The following is a 19,498-nucleotide window of genomic DNA, read 5'->3' as shown; positions in this document are numbered from 1 at the left end:
GCTCACATGGAGTGGTGAGTTGGTTAATTGCAGAGAACTACAGCTGTGTTCAATTAACTATAATAGTAGGTTTGCGAAAGACGGGCACAACGCTTTTTACACTATACGGAAAAATCTCGGTTGTCAATTTTCTCGTAGTGCCACAATTTTAGTAATTTATTTAACTCCACAGCCGGGGTCATACTTGTCTAAATGTAGTTTGTCCTGTCTGCTATCACTTACACCAAGAGCTAAAGAAAACAAATGCTTGACACAAAACAAATAGTAACAATAATTTACTCTTACTCTTCTTTGCACTCTGCTCATTGCACTATTGTCTCAATTTGTCTATATTGTTTTTGTTTATAGATATGTGTTCTCTATAATTTAGCCTGCGTCTGATTTTATTATTGTATTATTGTATAAGTAAGCACAACGTGTGCAATGTACAATCCTGAGTCAAATTCCTCGTATGTGTACACAGACCTGGCAAATACAGCTCATTCTGATTCTGATTAATAAATCCCTTCTGCTGATTTACAATTAAAAACCAAATCGCTGCAATCCAGCTAAACCACTTAACCAGAAAGTGAAAATGCAAACTAGCTCAGGCCCATAATATGGTAGAATTAGTAGGGCCGACCACTCACTTCTCCTTCTCGATCTCCATGGAAAGGCGTTTCATGTCAGTATCTTTAAAGTCAAAACTGAGGTTCTCCCTGCTGAAGCTCAGGTCGGGAGGCATGTTGTCAGGCTGCAGTCCAGGGGACTAGGAGGAGAGGGGAAAAGAGAGATTAGAGGAAAGGAAGCGATGTAAACAAATTGACAAGAAAATGAAGCAGAAATGCGGCAGAATAAATATGAAGTGGTAAGGTGGCAAATGTCTGAAATGCAATGGCCACCTGCCACCTCAGGATTCGGCTAGATAGGAAGTGGACCTAATACACAATATAAATGTAAATCCATTAGTTGGCATGTGAATCCAGACTACATGGTGGTTACATTTGACATGAATAAATTCTGGGTGAGCACACGGGGCAATTTGACAAAGGCCGACGGAAATAGGAACAGAAAATATTGTGTAATTGTGTGAGTGTAGACTTCTCACTCATGAACTGATATGTTTGGAGCTCCAGTAGCAGTATGTCATGTATGCATGTGCACTAGTGTGTGTGTTTTCAAGCTCTTCTTTCATAAGCTTACGAGCGCATAGTTCTCTATCCATGGCCAGCATCTCAATATGTATGTGTGTTTGTGTGTGTGTGTTTGTGTGTGTGTGTGTGTGTGTGTGTGTATATGTGTGTTAGCAGATGGATGTGTAATGTGTGGGATTTTAGCATGTTGGAAGGTCTTGCGTAGGCTGCCTTATGTGCTGCCTGTTCTTATGCAAGTATCTTCTGTTCAGTGTGGCTTTGCAGGGCTACAGTTGTGTGTGTGTGTGTGCGTGTGCCTGTGCCTGTGCCTGTGCGAGTGTATTTGTGTCGTAGTAGTACTCAAGCTAAAACTTTATGATCCTGGTCATTTCCATACCAACGCTTGCGGCTAGTACTCCCAACAGGGATGGATACAGTATTTTTTCTGTAGGGTTTTACTGCATGTATCTATATTGGGCGTGTATCTGAGTCTAGCATAATATGTGTTTTATGCATATTTGTTTTGTTTCTTTCAACTGTTTACGTTATTAATTGATCTTTTGATTTACTATCAATGACTCCATTTATCTTTTTCTTTAAAACATAAAGACATGTATGAAATGCCCATCAGAATTTACAAGAGCCCAAATTGACGTCTTGAAATTGCTCACCGTGTCTGCCCAACAAAATGTATAATAAAATAAAATTCTTACTGTTTTGGTCATATTTATTAAAAGTTTGGGGGTTATTTAAAACTTGTATTGAGGGACTATGGATGTAAGTGGCATTTTCATGTAAATTACATTACATTTCATAAATAAAGTCATGTTTATTAACGTGTAGCGCTGTTAATCGATTAGTCGATTGAATGTAAATTATTTGGCAACTACTTTGATAATCCATTGATTGTTCATCTTATTAACCACAAATGCCAGATATTTAATATTCTGCTTTTCTTGGTCTTACATAATAGTGAATTAAATATTTTTGGGTTTTGGACATTTTTTTTATCCATTTTTATTGGACCAAATGATTAATTGATAATGAAAATTGAACAATGAAAGTGTTAGTTCCAGCCCTATTAATATGCACTGTCCCTATTCAGTAAGCCAATTAATAAGGTACAGTTGAGGTAGAATCAGCAAATATTTTGTCATTTTCTCAATAAGTAATTTAAACAATTACTTAGCATAATTTCTATTGATTATTTCCTGCCATACACTTGACAATTAATAGTTTCAGCCTACTTGTTTGTTCTTGGGTTGTACCATATGTACTTACGTGGGTCTACCTGTGTGAAGTATAGGTGAGTACAAACACTTATGAGTTATAAATATCTATGTGTGTGTATGTGTTCCAGGTCCGTTACCGTGTAGACAGCCTTGCTGGTAATCTCCAGCAGCTTGTGTTTTGCCCTGCGCTCAGACTCCCTGGCTTCCTGCAGGTCCTGTTTCAGCTGCTCAGCCTCCTTGGCCCTGAGGGACAAACAGACAGACAGATACAGTTAATACTTAAATTCAACTCCCAGTCCCTCAAAAGAAACGGAATTAGCAAAATCCAATCCAAAATTACCTTTCATAATCGGTATGTCGGTACTCGACGAACCAGGAATGTCATTTTGTTATTACCGTACCAAGGTGATCAATGCATCACCCCAGCAGACAATAATTTCTGACTCCATTATCATACCATTGAGTTTGCACACAGAGATGTAAGAACGTTATATGCGGGTGATTACATTTCTTTTGATTGTGTTCCTGAACACTCAGCAGTTCCTCGTTGATGTGGGGGAGCTATGTGCCTCAAGGGTTTGAGTGGACATTTACATGTTGAGTGCCATGGGTTTAAATTTCTCTGGTGCAGAAAGTGCTCATCCAGAAATTGCAGTTGCTGGCAAGTGGTTAATGGTACCCATCTGAAATGATTGCCTAATAAATTGTGAAGTAGAGGCTGTGAAGTGATATTCTTAGTGTCTATGTATACTGTTTTATTATGAAAATTACTTTTTTGCTACAATGGATTGACATCTATCAAGCTTTACAGAGTGGTGAGCAGGGATCATTCATCAAGTTACCATCTCCTTATCCATCTGATCTCGAAAGAAATCAAAAGGAAGATATTAAAGGTATTCGAACCACTCTAGGATGTATATGAAAAAAAGCAATTTTGTGATTTTCTAAGTCACAGATAAAACACAGACCAAAAAGTCAGTTTCAGCACTGTGGAGCTTCAGTGTGTAGCAAAAAAGACTGTTTGATAGGGACTCCCACCATCAATCGATACTACTGCGAACAATTAACTAGCACAAATTAACTGCTGTACCTAGGAGGGCTGCTGAACAAAAGCTTTCTCTCTTTTACCTTCTGTGTGCTGCAGTGTGGCTGTAACCGCCTGATTACCTGCTTTTCAGCTGCAGCGCAAGAACAAAGCCTTTAAAATTAAATGATTTTGAAGTTAGAAGTTCTTACTCTTTGATCGAGCACTTTAAATGCAGCTGCGTTACTTAGAGCATATCGACTTGACTTCTGTTCTGCTGAGCAAACTGAAGTGCAGCGGCATGTTTGTGCACTTTGACATTAAACTGTATAGTAACTCAAAAAACATTTGGGAGGCTCGTGGGTTGAGGAGATTATTTAGGAACTGCGTGTTGACACTCTCGTAAGACAACTTCCTCAGTTCAAGGTATTCGCATTTCAAAGTGAAAAGAACTCTTGGAAAGTAAGTAAGATGTGCGAATAAGTTATTAAAGGATCTAAAAAAGTATGTATGTCATGCATGTGAGTGAGACAGATACAAACAGAGAGGATTTGGGTATGAGCAAGACTGTGGGGGGAGGGGGAGAGAGAGAGAGAGAGAGACACACACACACAGCGGCCAAAGCTGGATCATTGATGGCTGTCCACTATACATTCATCCAAGCAGTCTTTCCTTCCTTCCTCCTCTCTCCCACCTCCTTTCTGAATCCTCGGCCATCTTGAGGGCCAGCATCTCTGCCTCCAGCATCTTCTGCTCCATGATCCGCCGCTCCTCCTGGCCACGGATGGCAGTCACTTTGATGCGCTGCATCTCTGTCTCAGCCTCAGCAGCTTTCTGGGCCAGCAGCTTGGCCTCCTCCTCCGCGATCTGGGCCTTTTCAGCCAGCAGGTCCGCCGTCTGCTCCGAACGCAGCTGGAGAGAAGAGGGAAGAGGGGGAAGAACACAAGAAGGGGGGAAAGAAAAGTTGAACATGGAAGAGGAGATGGGGGAATGGATCAAAGAAAGAGCAGAGAGATTGGGGAAGAGAAGTGTAGAGGGAGGGATGTGCACGCATACAGAAGGAGTGAGGGAGATTGACGGAGGGGAAAGAGGCGACAGTGAGAAACATTAAATGAGAAGAATGAGTAAATTAAATAAAAAAGAGGAGGTGAAGTTAAGACACATTTGATGAACTATTTTGTGGATTTGTGCATTTTATATCAAATTAATTTGGACTACTCCAAATTCTTTGTCTCTCCCTGGGACAAAGAAAAGGAGGGGGTTTTGAGATATCAACCCTCAACAGACAGCTGAAGCGACCCAAAGGAAAAGGTCAAAGGTTGTTTTCCCTAAGTGCTGTTTCTGGGCAGTTCGATCATAAAACTTGCCACCTCCGATGCCGCAGCCGGATAACGCTTGGTGGCTGACTGTTAAAATGACAAAGAAACACTCACCAGAGATTACTAAACTACCCCACACACACGTAACCATGGCAACTGACCTTCCTCTTTGTTTAATTATCGCACATCAAAGGTTATTCTCCTTTCACACCCAGTTGTAAATTCGTGAGGAACTCCAGGACACCCGAAAGACTGCCCTGAACCTTTTGTGTAAACAAAGGTTACTGTCTCAAAGCATTACCTTGTTTAATTAAATAATATTTTAGTTACTTGACTAGGTCTCCACTTGAGTAGTTATGTTACCATGTTGGTGTTATTTGTTGTTGAAAAGAATCTAAATAAGTAATTTTGCAGTGTTTTAATTTTCAGCAAGGATCCCTGACCTTTATTCATTTTATGTTGTAATCAATGCTTTGTTCCCAACACTTTATGACACTTCCTTTAGAAATGATGATAAAGAAATGTCATCCTATACTCGAGCAATTTTCCAGCTCGAATTTAAGGTTAAATAACTAAATTCCCCAGCTCCTGAGCAAGAAGATTGTTTTAGGGTTAATCAAAGCTATCCTCATGTAACCCGAGCTCCCCCAAGTGGACAACTTGGCGCAACGAAGGCCCTTTGTTCGTTTTTAAGCCACACACGCGAAGCGCAGCGACCTCGATTTTTCCCTCGTTTCCAGCAACTTTACTTGCTTTTTATTTTATTTTATTTTGTTTGTTAAAAGTTATCAGACCTTTAAGTTACACAATTTTAATTCAAGAACGACCAAGTTCTCTTTTTTTTAAGCTTTATTCGTTGAGCTAACTTACACTGATCCCCAGACGCCCGGGTCAGCCACGTGGGCCGCCAGCAGTAACAACGGACGACCAAACCTCTGACCCGAGCCAGGATTTGAAAAGGCCCTCACTGCGAGTTTCTTCAATAAGCCAACAAAAGACAGACCTCCGGAGCAATTCCCTGGCAGAGAAAGCGACGGCTTTAAGCTGTCCTAACCGAGAATGCATGGAACTCCGCCAGTGTGAGGCCGTCTAACAGCAACCCGGCTGGGAGAAACGACATGCAGTAAGACCAAAACCCTACATTCTGTGGCCAGTGATGTCCAATAGTTTGTTAATCCATTATCTTTAGTCCTTAAAACTCATAGCTTGCGTTCATTAGCTGCCCGTGTGAATCAAATGCTTCCCACAATCTCATTGTTTAGCCATTGATTATTTCTTTGATAGTATATGTAACCGCATGTATAGTCACCTTAGTTAGTTAATAAATTTCACTGTAATCAAAGGAATGGTGTGTGTGTTTCCTAACTCCAAGTCCCTGTCATGAGAATTTATCCCTTCGATATGAGACTGACTGATTGATTTAAGATAATTGAGCGATTGTTAACTAACTGATCACTAGTAAATAATTGTTATCATTATTAACTATACCCAGGGAATCCCGAGACCAGAATCTCGGGTGATGCCCCGCGAGAGATTTATGAATTAATATTCTCAGAATATTAAAATTCATAATTTTGAATTAATTCTCCTAAGTTTATTAGATCAAAAGTAGTCATGCTACATTTGAAACCTGGCATATATGTGACACAGACAACAAAATGTTGGATTTTGGGTTAAGCTAACCAAGTGAATCTTACCAGTGCCTCATTGGCCATGTGAGCCTCATCCTGCAGCTGAATCAGCCTCCTTTCCAGCTCGTCCCTGGCTCTCTCTGCCTCCTCCCGCAGCTGCTTCTCCCTTTGCAGATGCTGCCTCTCCACCTGAACGACACAGACAGGTGACGTGTGCACAAAGAAAAGAGGATATGGTGGGAAATATGGACAACGAAAGAACAAAACAGAACAAAAGATGGAATAAATACAACAGACAAAGCGCAACTTGGACTCGATGGAAGAAAATCACAAAGCAGGTGCACCTGATACATTATGAGGGAAAACAATCAAAGCGCTCTGTTTTGTTGTAAATAATTTCAGTTTAAAAAATACTTTTATGTACTAACAAAGCAATGTCCTTGAATTTGTCAGTGCTTTTGAATGGAACACAGATGTGAACAATAACAGTCATCCCATTAAAGGTACATACTGTTCAAGTATGAAATAACATGAGAGGGGCTGGACAGAATACATTTAACGTCACAAAGTGTGTTTCCATCCACCAGAAACATCACATCTGTGTGGACTGATGAAGACTCTGTAACCTTTCTCAAATTAATAATTGAAACAAACATGTCTCCTGCAGTAGTTTAATGGCAGCTGCCTGGAGAATTAACCCCCCTAACTGTTTATCACAATGTGTCCAAACTCTTAATATATTCACATAACAATAGTTATTTTCTTTTGCAGATTTTCTGAAAATTTTGTTAAAATTGCCACTAAATACAACAACATTTGGCTGGAAACTTGTTTCTAACCCCATCCCCTCTTCTTTGTTTCTCCATTATCAGTACCTGTTTTCTGGCCCTCTCCTCTCTGGCCTGAGCCTTCATCTGCTGTACTTCAAGCGAGTCCACCCGCCGCCGGCGGATAAACAGGTCATGGTTCCCAATACACAGCTGGAGGATCTGCACATGAGAAACAAAACCAAGAGAAGGTGCAAATTACAATGATGCCAGAATGGTAAACTCTAATTTACCTGCAACGTCCAGAATATTTCTTCATCTTCACTAGAAACAAACCAAAGCTATGATTTATAGTCTGCTAAGAGGCTAGTGGAAAAAGCTATATTTACTAGCCACAGACAAAACAACTTTTACCATCTCTGCTGAACTCACCAACTTGTTGACTCTTAGCCGTGAAGAGTTGAACTTGAAAACATTGGTTTTCTTGTCCAGGGGTTTGATGGTAAACTGAACAGTAAGGAGACAAGAATACCAGAGTTTTGAACTTTTAAATAATTTTTCATCCATCCATCATCGGTTATAAATTCTAGTTTGCTCTCAGTCATTAACTAGGATATACTTGTAGAACAACAGTATAACCCAAAATATGATTCCCCTCAAAATAAATGAACTATGATACACAAATATCGCTTTTAATACTCTATGTTCAAGTTTGAACCATCTTTATCACAATACAAGTACTGTGCCACTAATCGTTATCATGAAATGCAACAGCAGAGTGTCCCACCTCCTTGTCGCTGTAGGAGATGTTGCGGATCTCATTCCAAGGGAAGGAGCACTTGGGTGTCAGCCTGTTGTCCGGCTCGTAGATGTGCAGACCCAGGGCATCCACTCCCAGAAGAAGATCTGTTCCCTTTTTATTCTAAACCACACCAGCAGAGTAAACAAAGCTTTTCTTCTACCCGTCTGTTAAGGGAAAATAGCGAGCAGTTGTGGAACCCTTCCAGCCAACATTCATTTGTACCTGCCTTTGACACAGGTGGCATTGTGGTGGCTCTGCTTGCCAAAACTATTTGTTAAAGCTGAGCTGAACAATGCCAGCGGCGGGCTGTATATTCAGTTTTGGGTTGTTTACTTGAAAAGTTATGTTACTGTGAATTACTTAAGCTGAGGCTGACTTGTCTGTGGTATTTTTAAATGCCTCAGCCTTTCAGAGAACACATCGATCAAGGCCAGAGCCACCTCAAGTGAAATCTCTGTTTGTTGACCCATGTTACAGGTTTGTTTTCGTTATGACTCACCTGGAAAAGATCCGGTGCCAAATTGCAGGTATTTATTTACTACCAAAAACAACAACAAAAAAACACTCGTTTTTAAAACTGTTCAACATTCAAATTAATAGATTCTCAACTAAGGGAGCATTTACAACAGAAGAGCCATACTGCTATTCCCCCACTTCATTTCATAACACCGCGGTGACATTGACACGCCTCCTAATCTCCCATATTGGCTTACTTTGAAAAGATATAGCAAAGCGTCATTGGCTCACCCTGATTAAAAAGTAATTGACGCCATACATGTCCAGGTCCTGAGCTATTTTTAAATACTCCATCTCAGCTTCATCCCTGGTTCAAAGACAGAGAGAGAAAGCGATTGAGAGGGATTCAAGGGAATGAAGGAGAGAGAGGGAGAGAAGGGTGGGAGGAAAGGAGGTGCAGAGGTGGAGAGAAAAAGGAGATCAGACCTTGTTCCCTCTGCTTTTGTGCGTAGCAACTGTCATGTTGTGTGATCTATATAAACTCTGCCACACAGCTCTTGCGAGGGTGAAAACATAAGCACAGTACTGACACAAAACACAACTGTAATTCATAACAAGCTTTAGAGGTCATGCTTGAAGACTTATTCTGATGCCTTCAAGACTCTAAAATACTGTGATAGAGAAAACACATGCATGAAACTCTTTTCTTCCTCTCTTTCTGCAGCTTGGCTGGCAGATCTGTTGCGATTTCAGGGTCAACTCAGCAAAAAAAAGAAAAAAAAAATTTGCATACTTTGATGGTTGAGGAAAAATCAGGGCATACTTCTGCCAAGACTTTTAATAACTTGCTGTTTGATACGGGAGGTTGGGAAATTGATGATTTAAGCTTCATCAAAGTTTAAACATGCAAGAGAGCATTATGCCAAGTAAACAAATCTTAACTAGGTTGGACATGGAGTACATTCTGACTTTAGAGAACGCCTGATTAATGCTGTGGAAGTGTAAAGCATTAGAGTTGTACTCACACATTGCAAGTCTGTCAGTTACTTTGATGTTGTGTTGACATCAGTTTTGTAAAAATCTATTTCTTATTAAGTTTGAAAAGAATGTGAACCAAAAGAAAGATAAACTAAGCCATTCACTGTATGTGGCTGGATATTAAATTGTAATACTATTTGGTCAGAAAATGTGTCCACAGTATGGAGTATAGAAAACGTACCAAAACCCAGCAGCCATGTCTGGTCGGATTTGTGATTTTGTTTGTCTTTGATGAGATGGTTCCTAATCTGAATCAAAATGATGCCAGTTTTTTTTTCACACAAAGTTCTTATACGGCTGCTTGTGTTTATACAACAATGAATATTTGAGACAGCTTTTTGTTCAATGAAAAATTGGGGTTCTGTGGAAACATCTACAGCCCTGCTAGTGGCTCTGTGAGGCTGCAGTTGTACACAAACTGGTGCTTTAGAGGTAAATGCTGATATGCTCACAATGACAATGTCAACATGATGATGTTTAGAAGGTCTGAAGTTTACCATATTTACTGTCTTAGATTCACATTAGTGTGCTAATATTTATTATCTCATTAGTTTTGCAGGTACTGGTATTTGGTCATAAAACAAAGACAAATACAAAAATGACACTTAAGGGATCACTTAAAAGTACTACAATTCATCTTGAGGGGGGGGTGACAGTATCACATGTACCGAATGCCATGGCAATTCATCCAAAACGTGTTTATATATATTTTATATGGATTTTAGAACTCACTTTACAGACCAGAACTCCTCACCCACAGGAGCTTTAAGACACTCCGCATCCCTCACTCCATTTTGAACTAAGTTCAGCTTAGCAGTGGAGCAAAGTGCAACAACTGATTTTCATTTTGTGTAAGTTTTAGATTTATGAAAGCAATTATGGCAATATAATTCCTAGAGTCCTTTTCACTATGATATATTTGCTCCTCACTAAATTAATCTCTTTTGAAAAACAGGGACATGAATTGTGTTTCTCTTGTGAAACTATATGTAATTTCACTTGGTGGTGTGGTGCCATATGGTGTTGGTGCATTTTCTTGGTCAACAATAGATGTTAAACAAAGTTCACACTGTGGATTCATTTAAAAAACATCCATACAGAAACATCTTTCTGACTCATTTGCATTTGCATCTCTGCCAAAATGGACTTTGCATAAAACATTTCTTGTGGAAGTAAGTTTTAAGCACATCCTATGTGAACTGAAATGTGCTGATGACTGTGGAACTTCACAGTGGTGCCGTTCAGTGCAGCAGTTTTTACCTCGTCCTGCCCCTGTGCTCTGCATAACACGCTGTGATCCTCTCCTCCCACATTTCTGCAGTCATCTGGTACAAGTTAATCACCTGAAATGGAGAGAAATGGCCTGAAATGTACATGAATGCTTGCAGAAAATACAGTACATGCTGGTGGTATGCCACATATCCTTAGGTAAAGTATAGGCTTACATAAAAACACAAACATCTTCACTCATGAATGTCAGTAAGTACACAGCTGCCACTCACCCTCTTTGGCAGCAGTTCCTCCTCAGCCAAGAAGCCAGGTTTGTGAATGTTGGGATCGTAGTCGCCATACTGTAAAATAGAGCAAAAGTGCCAAAAGGATTAAAATCAATCCAAATTAATGTCCTCTATCCACCTTTCCTCCAATAACAGGCCAGACTATGCCTCTCCTGGGAGCTGTTCATAAGATGAAACTACAGCGCCTGTAAGAAAAGGGTCTCTTGCAGAATGAATGGAGGCTGGTCTGCCATCAGGTCATTAACCTGCACCGCAGACCCAGTGGCCCAGTTGTTTGGGAGATGGTGTAAATGACGCTATTAGGAGATTATTCTGAAAGAACTGACTGATCGCTTATCATCACAGAGCCAAAATATAAATGATATCATGTATGTTTGAAGAGTGATATCAATGGATTAGGCATGACTGAGTGAGGGTGGGGAATTTTCTTTGGGCTGAAGTGTTACTGGAGGAAGGATATAAATTATACATGTAGCTACAGTTTAAAAAGTGGGCTGTGACTGTTGATTTATGTAAGTAGGTTAACTTGAAATGTTCCCTATATCTCTGCATTGCTGTACGCTCTGTGCAAGGTTTTTCAGCTTCTGTTATTAAATCTAGGCGGAGCCTTCCTTGGCACTGTGATTCTTGTTATTTGGAAATCATTGGTTGAAATTACAAGACGTCATTTAGGTAGTCAATATTTACATGTTTATAACCCTTTAGCATTTTTCCATGACACTGTTGGAGCACCAAGGTATTCAAATTATAAGTATTATGTGAAAATCTAACTTTATCAAAGAGTCTTCACATTTTAGACCAAACTATAAATATTCCCATCCCTGATCCGCTTATGCTGCATGTATGAAATTCACATGACGTCCTTAGTGGTAAGATTCTTATTTGTGAGACTGACATCAAAATCTGACATTACCAGTGAGGTTTCAGATAGCTAGAAAACCTTCTGCTGCAGCATGTCATTGTTGTAAGTGCACTCAAAATGTCATTGCTGTGTCACTTTCGCTTGGCTAGTCACCTGAAGGAGCAGAAAAATATACACAACAATGAAATTGTCTCAGAAATGCCAGGGAAAGGGGCTGAAACCAAAACCACTTATTTTAATGTAACATGACATCGTGTTTGGAAGAAAATGCATCACTAAGTCCTTAAATAATTACAATAGATTACAAATACCTGGACTTTAACTAATTTGCACACACTAAAATAGAAGCTTTTCACCTGTTGTGTGGCTCTAAGCAACTAACTTTTTCTATATGTCATGTTATTTTGTTGTGTTTATAGTGTTACTTTTATTATGAGGTTTAATTGGATTTTATTGTTGTGCACACCAGTCTGAAAACACTACTTAACAGAGCTGAATTTAATAAACTCACAGATTGGAAAGCCAGGAACACCGGTGCAGTGGCTAACGGAGTGGAGAAGCCGAGGGCTATTTAATTAGATCATTTCCTTTCAGTTTCACAGCTTCCACACCCTCAGTTCCTCTCCTCCTCCCAGTTGTTTGTTTGTAACTGCTATATAATTGATGATATATCGACATATAGAGGTATTATGGCACCGACTGAGCTTCAGCTAAGGGGAAGGACAGGATGGCATTTCGACAGTGACAGTGCCTGCAGATGCTTTCTGATTACACACCTTTCTTCCAATTATTTCAAGCAACCCCAAACTAACAGCAACAACTGGCTCTCAAAGGGCAGCTATGTGTCAATAAATTCACTTAACAATTATCACCAGCTGCACAGCAGTGACCACTAATGGATATATTCTGTTCAATAGAGCCCCTTTCTAAATTTAGGAAATATATTTCTCACACAAAGCAGTCACTTTGAAGAAACCTCTTTACAGTAAAAGAGTGAGAACTAATGGTTTATCAAATCTAGCCATGAAATAAACTCTAACCAATGAGAGGCATTATTGTTACATTGCCCAAACAGGCAAGATGGGACATTTGTTTTTGCAAGCACTGGTTATGCTACTTCCGTAGATGGTTACCAACATAAAACTAAGGCTATGTTAACTGTGCAAGGTCCCGGGGTCAGTTTGGAAATGGCGTATGTATCGAATGTTTTTAGCCATGCCAGTGACATGGCTCTTTGGATTACTTTGGTGATTGCCTGACCCTTCATCTAGCACCACAATCAGGTTCACGCATGTGGTTTTGAGGGAAATGCCATATTGTTTTGAATTGCCATAAAGTTTGGTCCAGACATTCATGCCCCCTGATGGATTCTAGTAAGTTGGGAATAATATACAAAACACAGATATTTAAAAGAAAATACAGTAAGCAGCAATGACAGAGATACATAGATGTAGCTCAGCTTAACCTGAAGCTCATTCCAAGACCAGGGGCCGTAATAAAACATACTCCTCTTTCCAGCTTCAGTCCGCACATTTAGTACCTTGCACTGCAGTCCAGTATTAGATCTTAAAATATATATACTTTGTGTGGGTAAAAACTTTGAGCATATACTTCGAACAAAATTATAAATGCAACACTTTTGTTTTTGCCTCCATTCATCATGAGCTGAACTCAAAGATCTAAGTTTTTCCTCTATGTACACAAAGGGCCTATTACTCTCAAATATTATTCACAAATCTGTCAGAATCTGTGTTAGTGAGCTCTTCTCCTTTGCCAAGAAAATCCCTCCACCTCGCAGGTGTGGCATATCAAGATGCTGATCAGACAGCATGGGTATTGCACAGATGTGCCTAGGCTGGCCACAATAAAGGCCACATGTAAAATGTAAAGCAAAAATGGCATTCCCCAGTTACAGCTTCTCAAATGTGCAGGTTTATTGCTTTATTTGTTTGCATTCATAAATTGAATATTTTTGGGTTTTGTAATGTTATTCGGACATTTAAAGATGTCACCGTGTAAAGTTGAATCGATTAAACAAAAAGTAATTGGCAGATTAATTGATGGTGAAAATAGACAATTTTATAATATAGTATTCCACCTTTTTAGTGTTTAAAGGATCATTTCTGTATTTTTAAAACTGTATTTTTAAATGTTAGTGTCAAAATGACTAGTAGGTACAAAAAATAATAGAATCCAAAACTTTTTTTATCTACTAGTCATTTCAACATCAAAATAACTAAAGTAAGTAAAATATCCTTTAATACAATGGGAAACAAATTATTATGATGGATTATAATAAACTGTACTGTACTGTATTTTGTCTTACATGATTTTGGCCTCTTTTATACATACGACATAGACAGTAACATATCACATATATGTGGCACTACAATGTCCATAATCATGTCATATATAAGGTTTACATACTGAATACTTTACACCATACATAATTACTATATACACAGTATATATTTTGGAATAATAAAATAGTTACAATATTACTTTATGTGGTGGACTGAGACCTTGGAATCTCACTGTATGTACATTCATCTGTGTTTAAGGTGAGGTCCCGTGCACAGAAATAACTGTAAAGCAGTCAGTCAGTGCATTTGTGCACACACAAATTCCTCGACTACTCCTAACCCCTCTTATCCCTTCTATTCATGCACTCTCTGTAACTCTTACAAGGTAATGGCTGCTCGCATGGCTTCCTACTGCCTTTGTTGTGAATTATATGCCCCCCCCAAGTGTGAACAGATTACACACACGGATTCTGTGTGCAGCTGTCCGTGCCTGAACAGCGCTATGATGCACATTATTAAAATAAATCCCCTTTAAAACCTTAACGTCATCTTGGAACACGCCTCTTCTCTCTCTTTATTGCTATCTCCAGGCTGGCATAATCATGATTAAAGATGTAACAGTAGATTCCACTGTGTGATATACTCCACTTCAACTGTGGTTCTGCACAAAAACAACTCATGACGATAAAAGGAGAAGGGAAAAGTCTGACAAAATCCTCTCAGCAGCTGCACTGCTAAACAAGTACCTGTCTCCCCTTCACAACACCAATTTACTCACATTGGCTCTAATCAAAGTGGACTGCTGATTAAATGAAAACAGATTGTGGCCCTCTATTTTTTGCTGTTTCCAGATCGAGGGCGCTGACAGCAAAGAGCACAAGTCTCAAGCTCATTTGCTGGTTTTTCTTTATCCACAGTCTCTCTTAACCTAGGCCTGTTAAATTGGCAAGGGAAAGGCACGTCTCCAAAGGCTCTTGGCCAACCTTTTGAGGTAGAACTCCAGTCTCACTAGACCCTGTCCGCCTGTCAAAAAGCTGAACCTCACTCTCCCTGTCTTTGTCGTGGGGATTTCCCAGAGATAGGATCCTTCAACCAGAACGACTGAGATTGCGGTTTATTAAGGTTTTTCCTGTAGATTGATTTCTGTAGAAAGTAAATTTTTATACAGCACCTTTCATACAGGATAATACAGTTTGCTTAATGCAGTGCTAGATCATGAAAACACAATCAGTGAAACAATGTAAACATACACCATCACAAAATAAAAGCTGTAGTAGTGTAGATGCAGTGGCAAAAAGCAGAGATTTAGGCCACAAAACTGAAAGTCTATATCACCTATAGTCAAATAGGATAGTGGTATTTTATTTATTTCAGATTTTCCGTTACCTGCAGATCAGCTGGGAGGCTGCTCCAAGAGGCAGGCGCTGCCTTAGTAGGAGTTTTTTCTGCATTTAAAACTGTTACTTTAAAGGCTATTTCAAGAGCATCTGGACTCTGGCTTTTACTTTAAAGGCATTTCTTGCAAGGCCCTGCAGCCCTTCATGAAAAAGTAAGAGAGTTTTAAAAAATCTATACAAAAACTAGCCGGTGAATAAACTTAAGGTGTGATGTGTGCCCTTGGTCCTTATCAGGACTCAGACGGCAGAGTTCTGTAGGTGATTTATGTCTATTTTTGGGAAACCAGACATGAGAAGATGATAATTATTAAGCCCGCTGGTGATAACCCCCCCTCCCCCCATCAAAGAATTTTCCCTTTCCAGATGCAAATACCCGCAATGATGATGTGACACGCAGATCCAGTACAACGTTGATTCTGATGTCACAACGTTCTCTAGTGGCGTCACTCTGCTGGGATGGGCCCGAAAACTTGACCGAAACATCTAAAATTTATGGTTCTACACTGCTTTCCTTTAAAACCATTGCATTCTTCCGTGCAGTTACAGAAAGTAAACATGTTGTAGTGAATTATTCACAGCTGTTAGCACCTCATCAGACCAATTATATAAAAAAAAAGATACTTAAGAAGAAGATGTTTCCCATTTTGCCATGTAAATTTTAACACAAAGATAAATAAATCATCAAAGAATACACAGATTAAATGGATGGATGGATGGATGGATGGAGGGATGAATATATCGATCTTGCTTTAAAAGAATGGAGAATAAAATCTTAAATTGCAAATAGAGCACTAACCTTGGCATGGACGGCGTAGGAGGCCAGCAGCACAGAGGCCTCGGGTGGACAGTGGATCTCTTCCTCCAGGATCTTCTTCTTCACCTGAGGAGTTACCAAATATATTGAGGTACTGCTCTGCATACATCCACCTGAACAGCAAAGCCCTCTTCATTCCAGCTAACACAAAAATCAGTTCAAAATTAACCATGCGGTGAATGCTGTTTGTGCTAAGTTGTTTCTTAAATCAGTGGAGAAGCGTTTACCCGTTAAATGTTGGAACAGCAAAGAAGACATTTCCAGCTATCACCTGTAATATAAATCAGGACAGGATCTACTCTCTGTCTTCAGTTATTATATCTCTTTTATATTGATTTCCATGAGTGGAACAAAATATTTCTCGTGAGACAGGTGATCTTATGTAACTCAAACACAATGAAAAGACTTGATAACTTAGAGAGAAGAGTGACAGTGCAGAGTGAAACACAGCGTTCTGACAACTGTGCTTTGGACAGCCAGCACTTAAAATTCCACTTTGACAAATATGGGAACCATATTTACAGCTAAAGCACAGTGCTGAGCTACCAGTTTTCAGTAGCCACAATATCACGTTATTACATGCTGCAAACTGGGTAAATAAACTTCCAACTCTAACTGCTACAATACACTAGTACACATTTTAGGGAGGTCTGGAAACCGGACAAACTGTGCCAAATAAATATTGTCGGAGGTAACGTAACCACTCAGGGATCTATTAGACACTGAGCCAGGAACTATGTACCCAAGCCAGGAGTATTTCATATGATCATTAAGCTGCTCCAACAATATCAGCTTGCTAGTCAGCAGAGCATAATGACGTGACAGATAAGCACGAGTCCTAGAAAAGCTCCAAATCATAATTAAAGGAGAGTGCCGCCCATTTATATAATTCATGTTTTTTTCTTCTGTGGCCCCAGGATAGCTGATTCTGCATGTGTGTGAATACACGCCAGTCAGTAAGAGTGACAAATCCAAGGTTCAGGTCTTCAGTTTCTAGCTTACGGAAAGAGTAGCTCATGTTTACAAGTGCTGACTTAACTGTCATGGATCACAGTAATAACGTGAATTCTTAAAATCAGTGTCAATCCCCTTCAACAAGCACCCCCTTAAGATTAAAGTCTTACGTCTCACCAGGTGTCACTACCCGAGCTCTGTCACCTATCAAACTAACTGAATAACAAACGTGCATAACTACCGGACTGTGAGGTTAGATTGTGAAAACATGCTTCAGCATTAGTTATATAAGTGGCCAATTTAACACTTCAAACCTTATCATTTGCCAAGCCAGTCATGCTGTCTTTTCTTGTTTTGAACTAACAAAGGTGTGGAGCCAGAGGTGACAGCCCCTAATCGTGGCAAGCGCTAACAGGCCGAGGCTGCAATCTGGTTTACAAATGACACTATGTTGTCGCTAAGATTGCAGGACGGGGTGACAAAGACGTGCATGTGCCTGTCTGTGTAAGTCACCTAAAGTGTGTGAGGTGTGACATGTTCGTGTGTGCGCGTGCGCTTGTATCCGGGTCGGTGATCATTTTTGATAAGCGCTAATCCAGCTGTCATGCCTGTGACACTATCTGAACAGAGGCCTGCTACCGACATTATGGGAATTAATGAGAGCTAAGTAGTAAGTAGACAGGCGGTGTGAGGCTCTACACATTTGTATTCTTCTCCCCTTGTAGCTGTGTACCGCTTTAACTGTTGAGTCATTTGTCGGCTTTACTTTTTTTAAGCAAGATTTCCCTCTGAAATAAATAAATTGCTTCTACTACCTCTAAATGGATTAAGGACACAGAGAGACTTTTTTTATACGTCTTAAGTAGTAAGTGTGTCTCTACAAATGTTGAGGAACACAAGCACTGTCTTAAGCCACATAACCAAACCAGCACAATGGGCTGGATATCACAGGAGTGCTATGGGGGACGAGCATCCCATGGAGAATATGTCATTAACTGGGCCAATAACTGAGCCCTTTAAAGCCTAATTGGTAATTGATAAATGTGGCTGGTAGCGCTGGACGATGGGAGCGCAGTTATAAATCTCATCTATACGGTGTGGCAGCCTCTGCAGGAATTCCCCGGAGAGTATTAAGTGGAGAGAAAGGGCAGTGGTAATATGTTGTGCATTGATTCCACATGGCTGCACACAATAAGACCAGGACAATGAAGAAAGTGTATTAGAGAGTGCTATGCTCAACACCTTGTCAGAAAGTCTGTGGTCGCGTGCCCCCTGTTGACACTGGACCAGAATCGTAAGAAAGCCGCAGACACAGCGCATCAGCCAAATGCCCGGTGTGCACGGGTGAAATGAATATCCTGAATTCACAGAGCATTTTGAAAGTTCAATTATCCTGTTCTATTTTCTAAAGCATTCATTTGAACTCATCTAGTTCCTCAGAAAGATGACACCCAAATTTTAAGAATGTTTTCTTTTTATGTCTTGAACACAGCACCCCTTTGGGGAGATTACGATCAAGGAAATAAAGGCTTTAAAAAAGCTTGTCTGTCCACTAGCCAGGCAGTAATCCACAGCGTCTTCTGAGAGGCATGTTGGATTTCAGGTTTACCTGTAAGCCCATAGCAATTTCAACTCAGACAGCAGAAGAGAAAGAAGAGAATGTGTCAGTCAGTGCAAGTATACAAAGAACCTTCTTATGAGGCCTTTTTGGCATGACAGGCACAAATTAAATGGATAGGAAGTCGTCAAGGTACGTATTTCAAGAGTATATCATAAGCCAAAACAACAATCCACAGTTAAAAAAAAATAAAACTCTTAAAACAAACACAGTGACTAAACACTATAGTAAAGTTACCTGTAGGAAGAAGAGATGCTGGGTGATATCTTGCACTAGCTCCTCTTCAGCATTTTCGGGGTAAAACTTGGCCAGGAAGTGAAAGGTGATTGGTTCCTCCTTTGGCACCTCCTGATCCAGAACCTACATTCATAAACCAAAAGAACAATCCACATTTGCACGGTGGGGCGATACATTCCCTTTTCATGACCGGTACATCTTTATTAACAATGTTTATGTGGCACATGGCTGTTACAAGAACAGTATTACATGAGAATCACTTACCCTCCGTTCCATCTTCAGCCAAGCAACCGTGTCCTTGACGTTGTACCGAAGCCCAAAAAACCATGTCTCCCTTAGTCCCAGAGTTCGGCACACCAAGTCAAAAAGGTCTTTTCCTTTCCACTTGACCTGAAACACATAGATGCTTCAGTCC

At 40.0% G+C, this 19,498-nt stretch overlaps 1 protein-coding gene across 1 annotated transcript in view; it reads right to left on the bottom strand.

Moving 5' to 3' along the window:
* nf2a (neurofibromin 2a (merlin)) overlaps window positions 1–19,498 on the bottom strand; it is a 31,040-nt gene that overhangs the window by 9,559 nt on the left and 1,983 nt on the right. Inside the window, exons 2-14 of the mRNA XM_038704657.1 lie at window positions 19,348–19,473; window positions 19,084–19,206; window positions 16,257–16,340; window positions 10,884–10,952; window positions 10,642–10,724; window positions 8,635–8,710; window positions 7,873–8,007; window positions 7,518–7,592; window positions 7,194–7,307; window positions 6,385–6,507; window positions 4,063–4,280; window positions 2,482–2,587; window positions 630–748 (exon numbers count right to left, since the gene is read on the bottom strand). Of these exons, the coding sequence (XP_038560585.1) occupies window positions 630–748; window positions 2,482–2,587; window positions 4,063–4,280; window positions 6,385–6,507; window positions 7,194–7,307; window positions 7,518–7,592; window positions 7,873–8,007; window positions 8,635–8,710; window positions 10,642–10,724; window positions 10,884–10,952; window positions 16,257–16,340; window positions 19,084–19,206; window positions 19,348–19,473 (1,451 nt within the window). The remainder of the gene's footprint in view (window positions 1–629; window positions 749–2,481; window positions 2,588–4,062; window positions 4,281–6,384; window positions 6,508–7,193; window positions 7,308–7,517; window positions 7,593–7,872; window positions 8,008–8,634; window positions 8,711–10,641; window positions 10,725–10,883; window positions 10,953–16,256; window positions 16,341–19,083; window positions 19,207–19,347; window positions 19,474–19,498) is intronic.

The sequence above is a fragment of the Micropterus salmoides genome, unplaced genomic scaffold (assembly GCF_014851395.1).
Source record: "Micropterus salmoides isolate LMB-PRFRI ecotype aquatic unplaced genomic scaffold, ASM1485139v1 Ms_hic_scaffold_7, whole genome shotgun sequence".
NCBI lineage: Eukaryota > Metazoa > Chordata > Actinopteri > Centrarchiformes > Centrarchidae > Micropterus > Micropterus salmoides.
The sequence above is the reverse complement of the archived record's forward strand: the minus strand, read 5'-3'. Positions and strand labels throughout refer to the sequence as shown.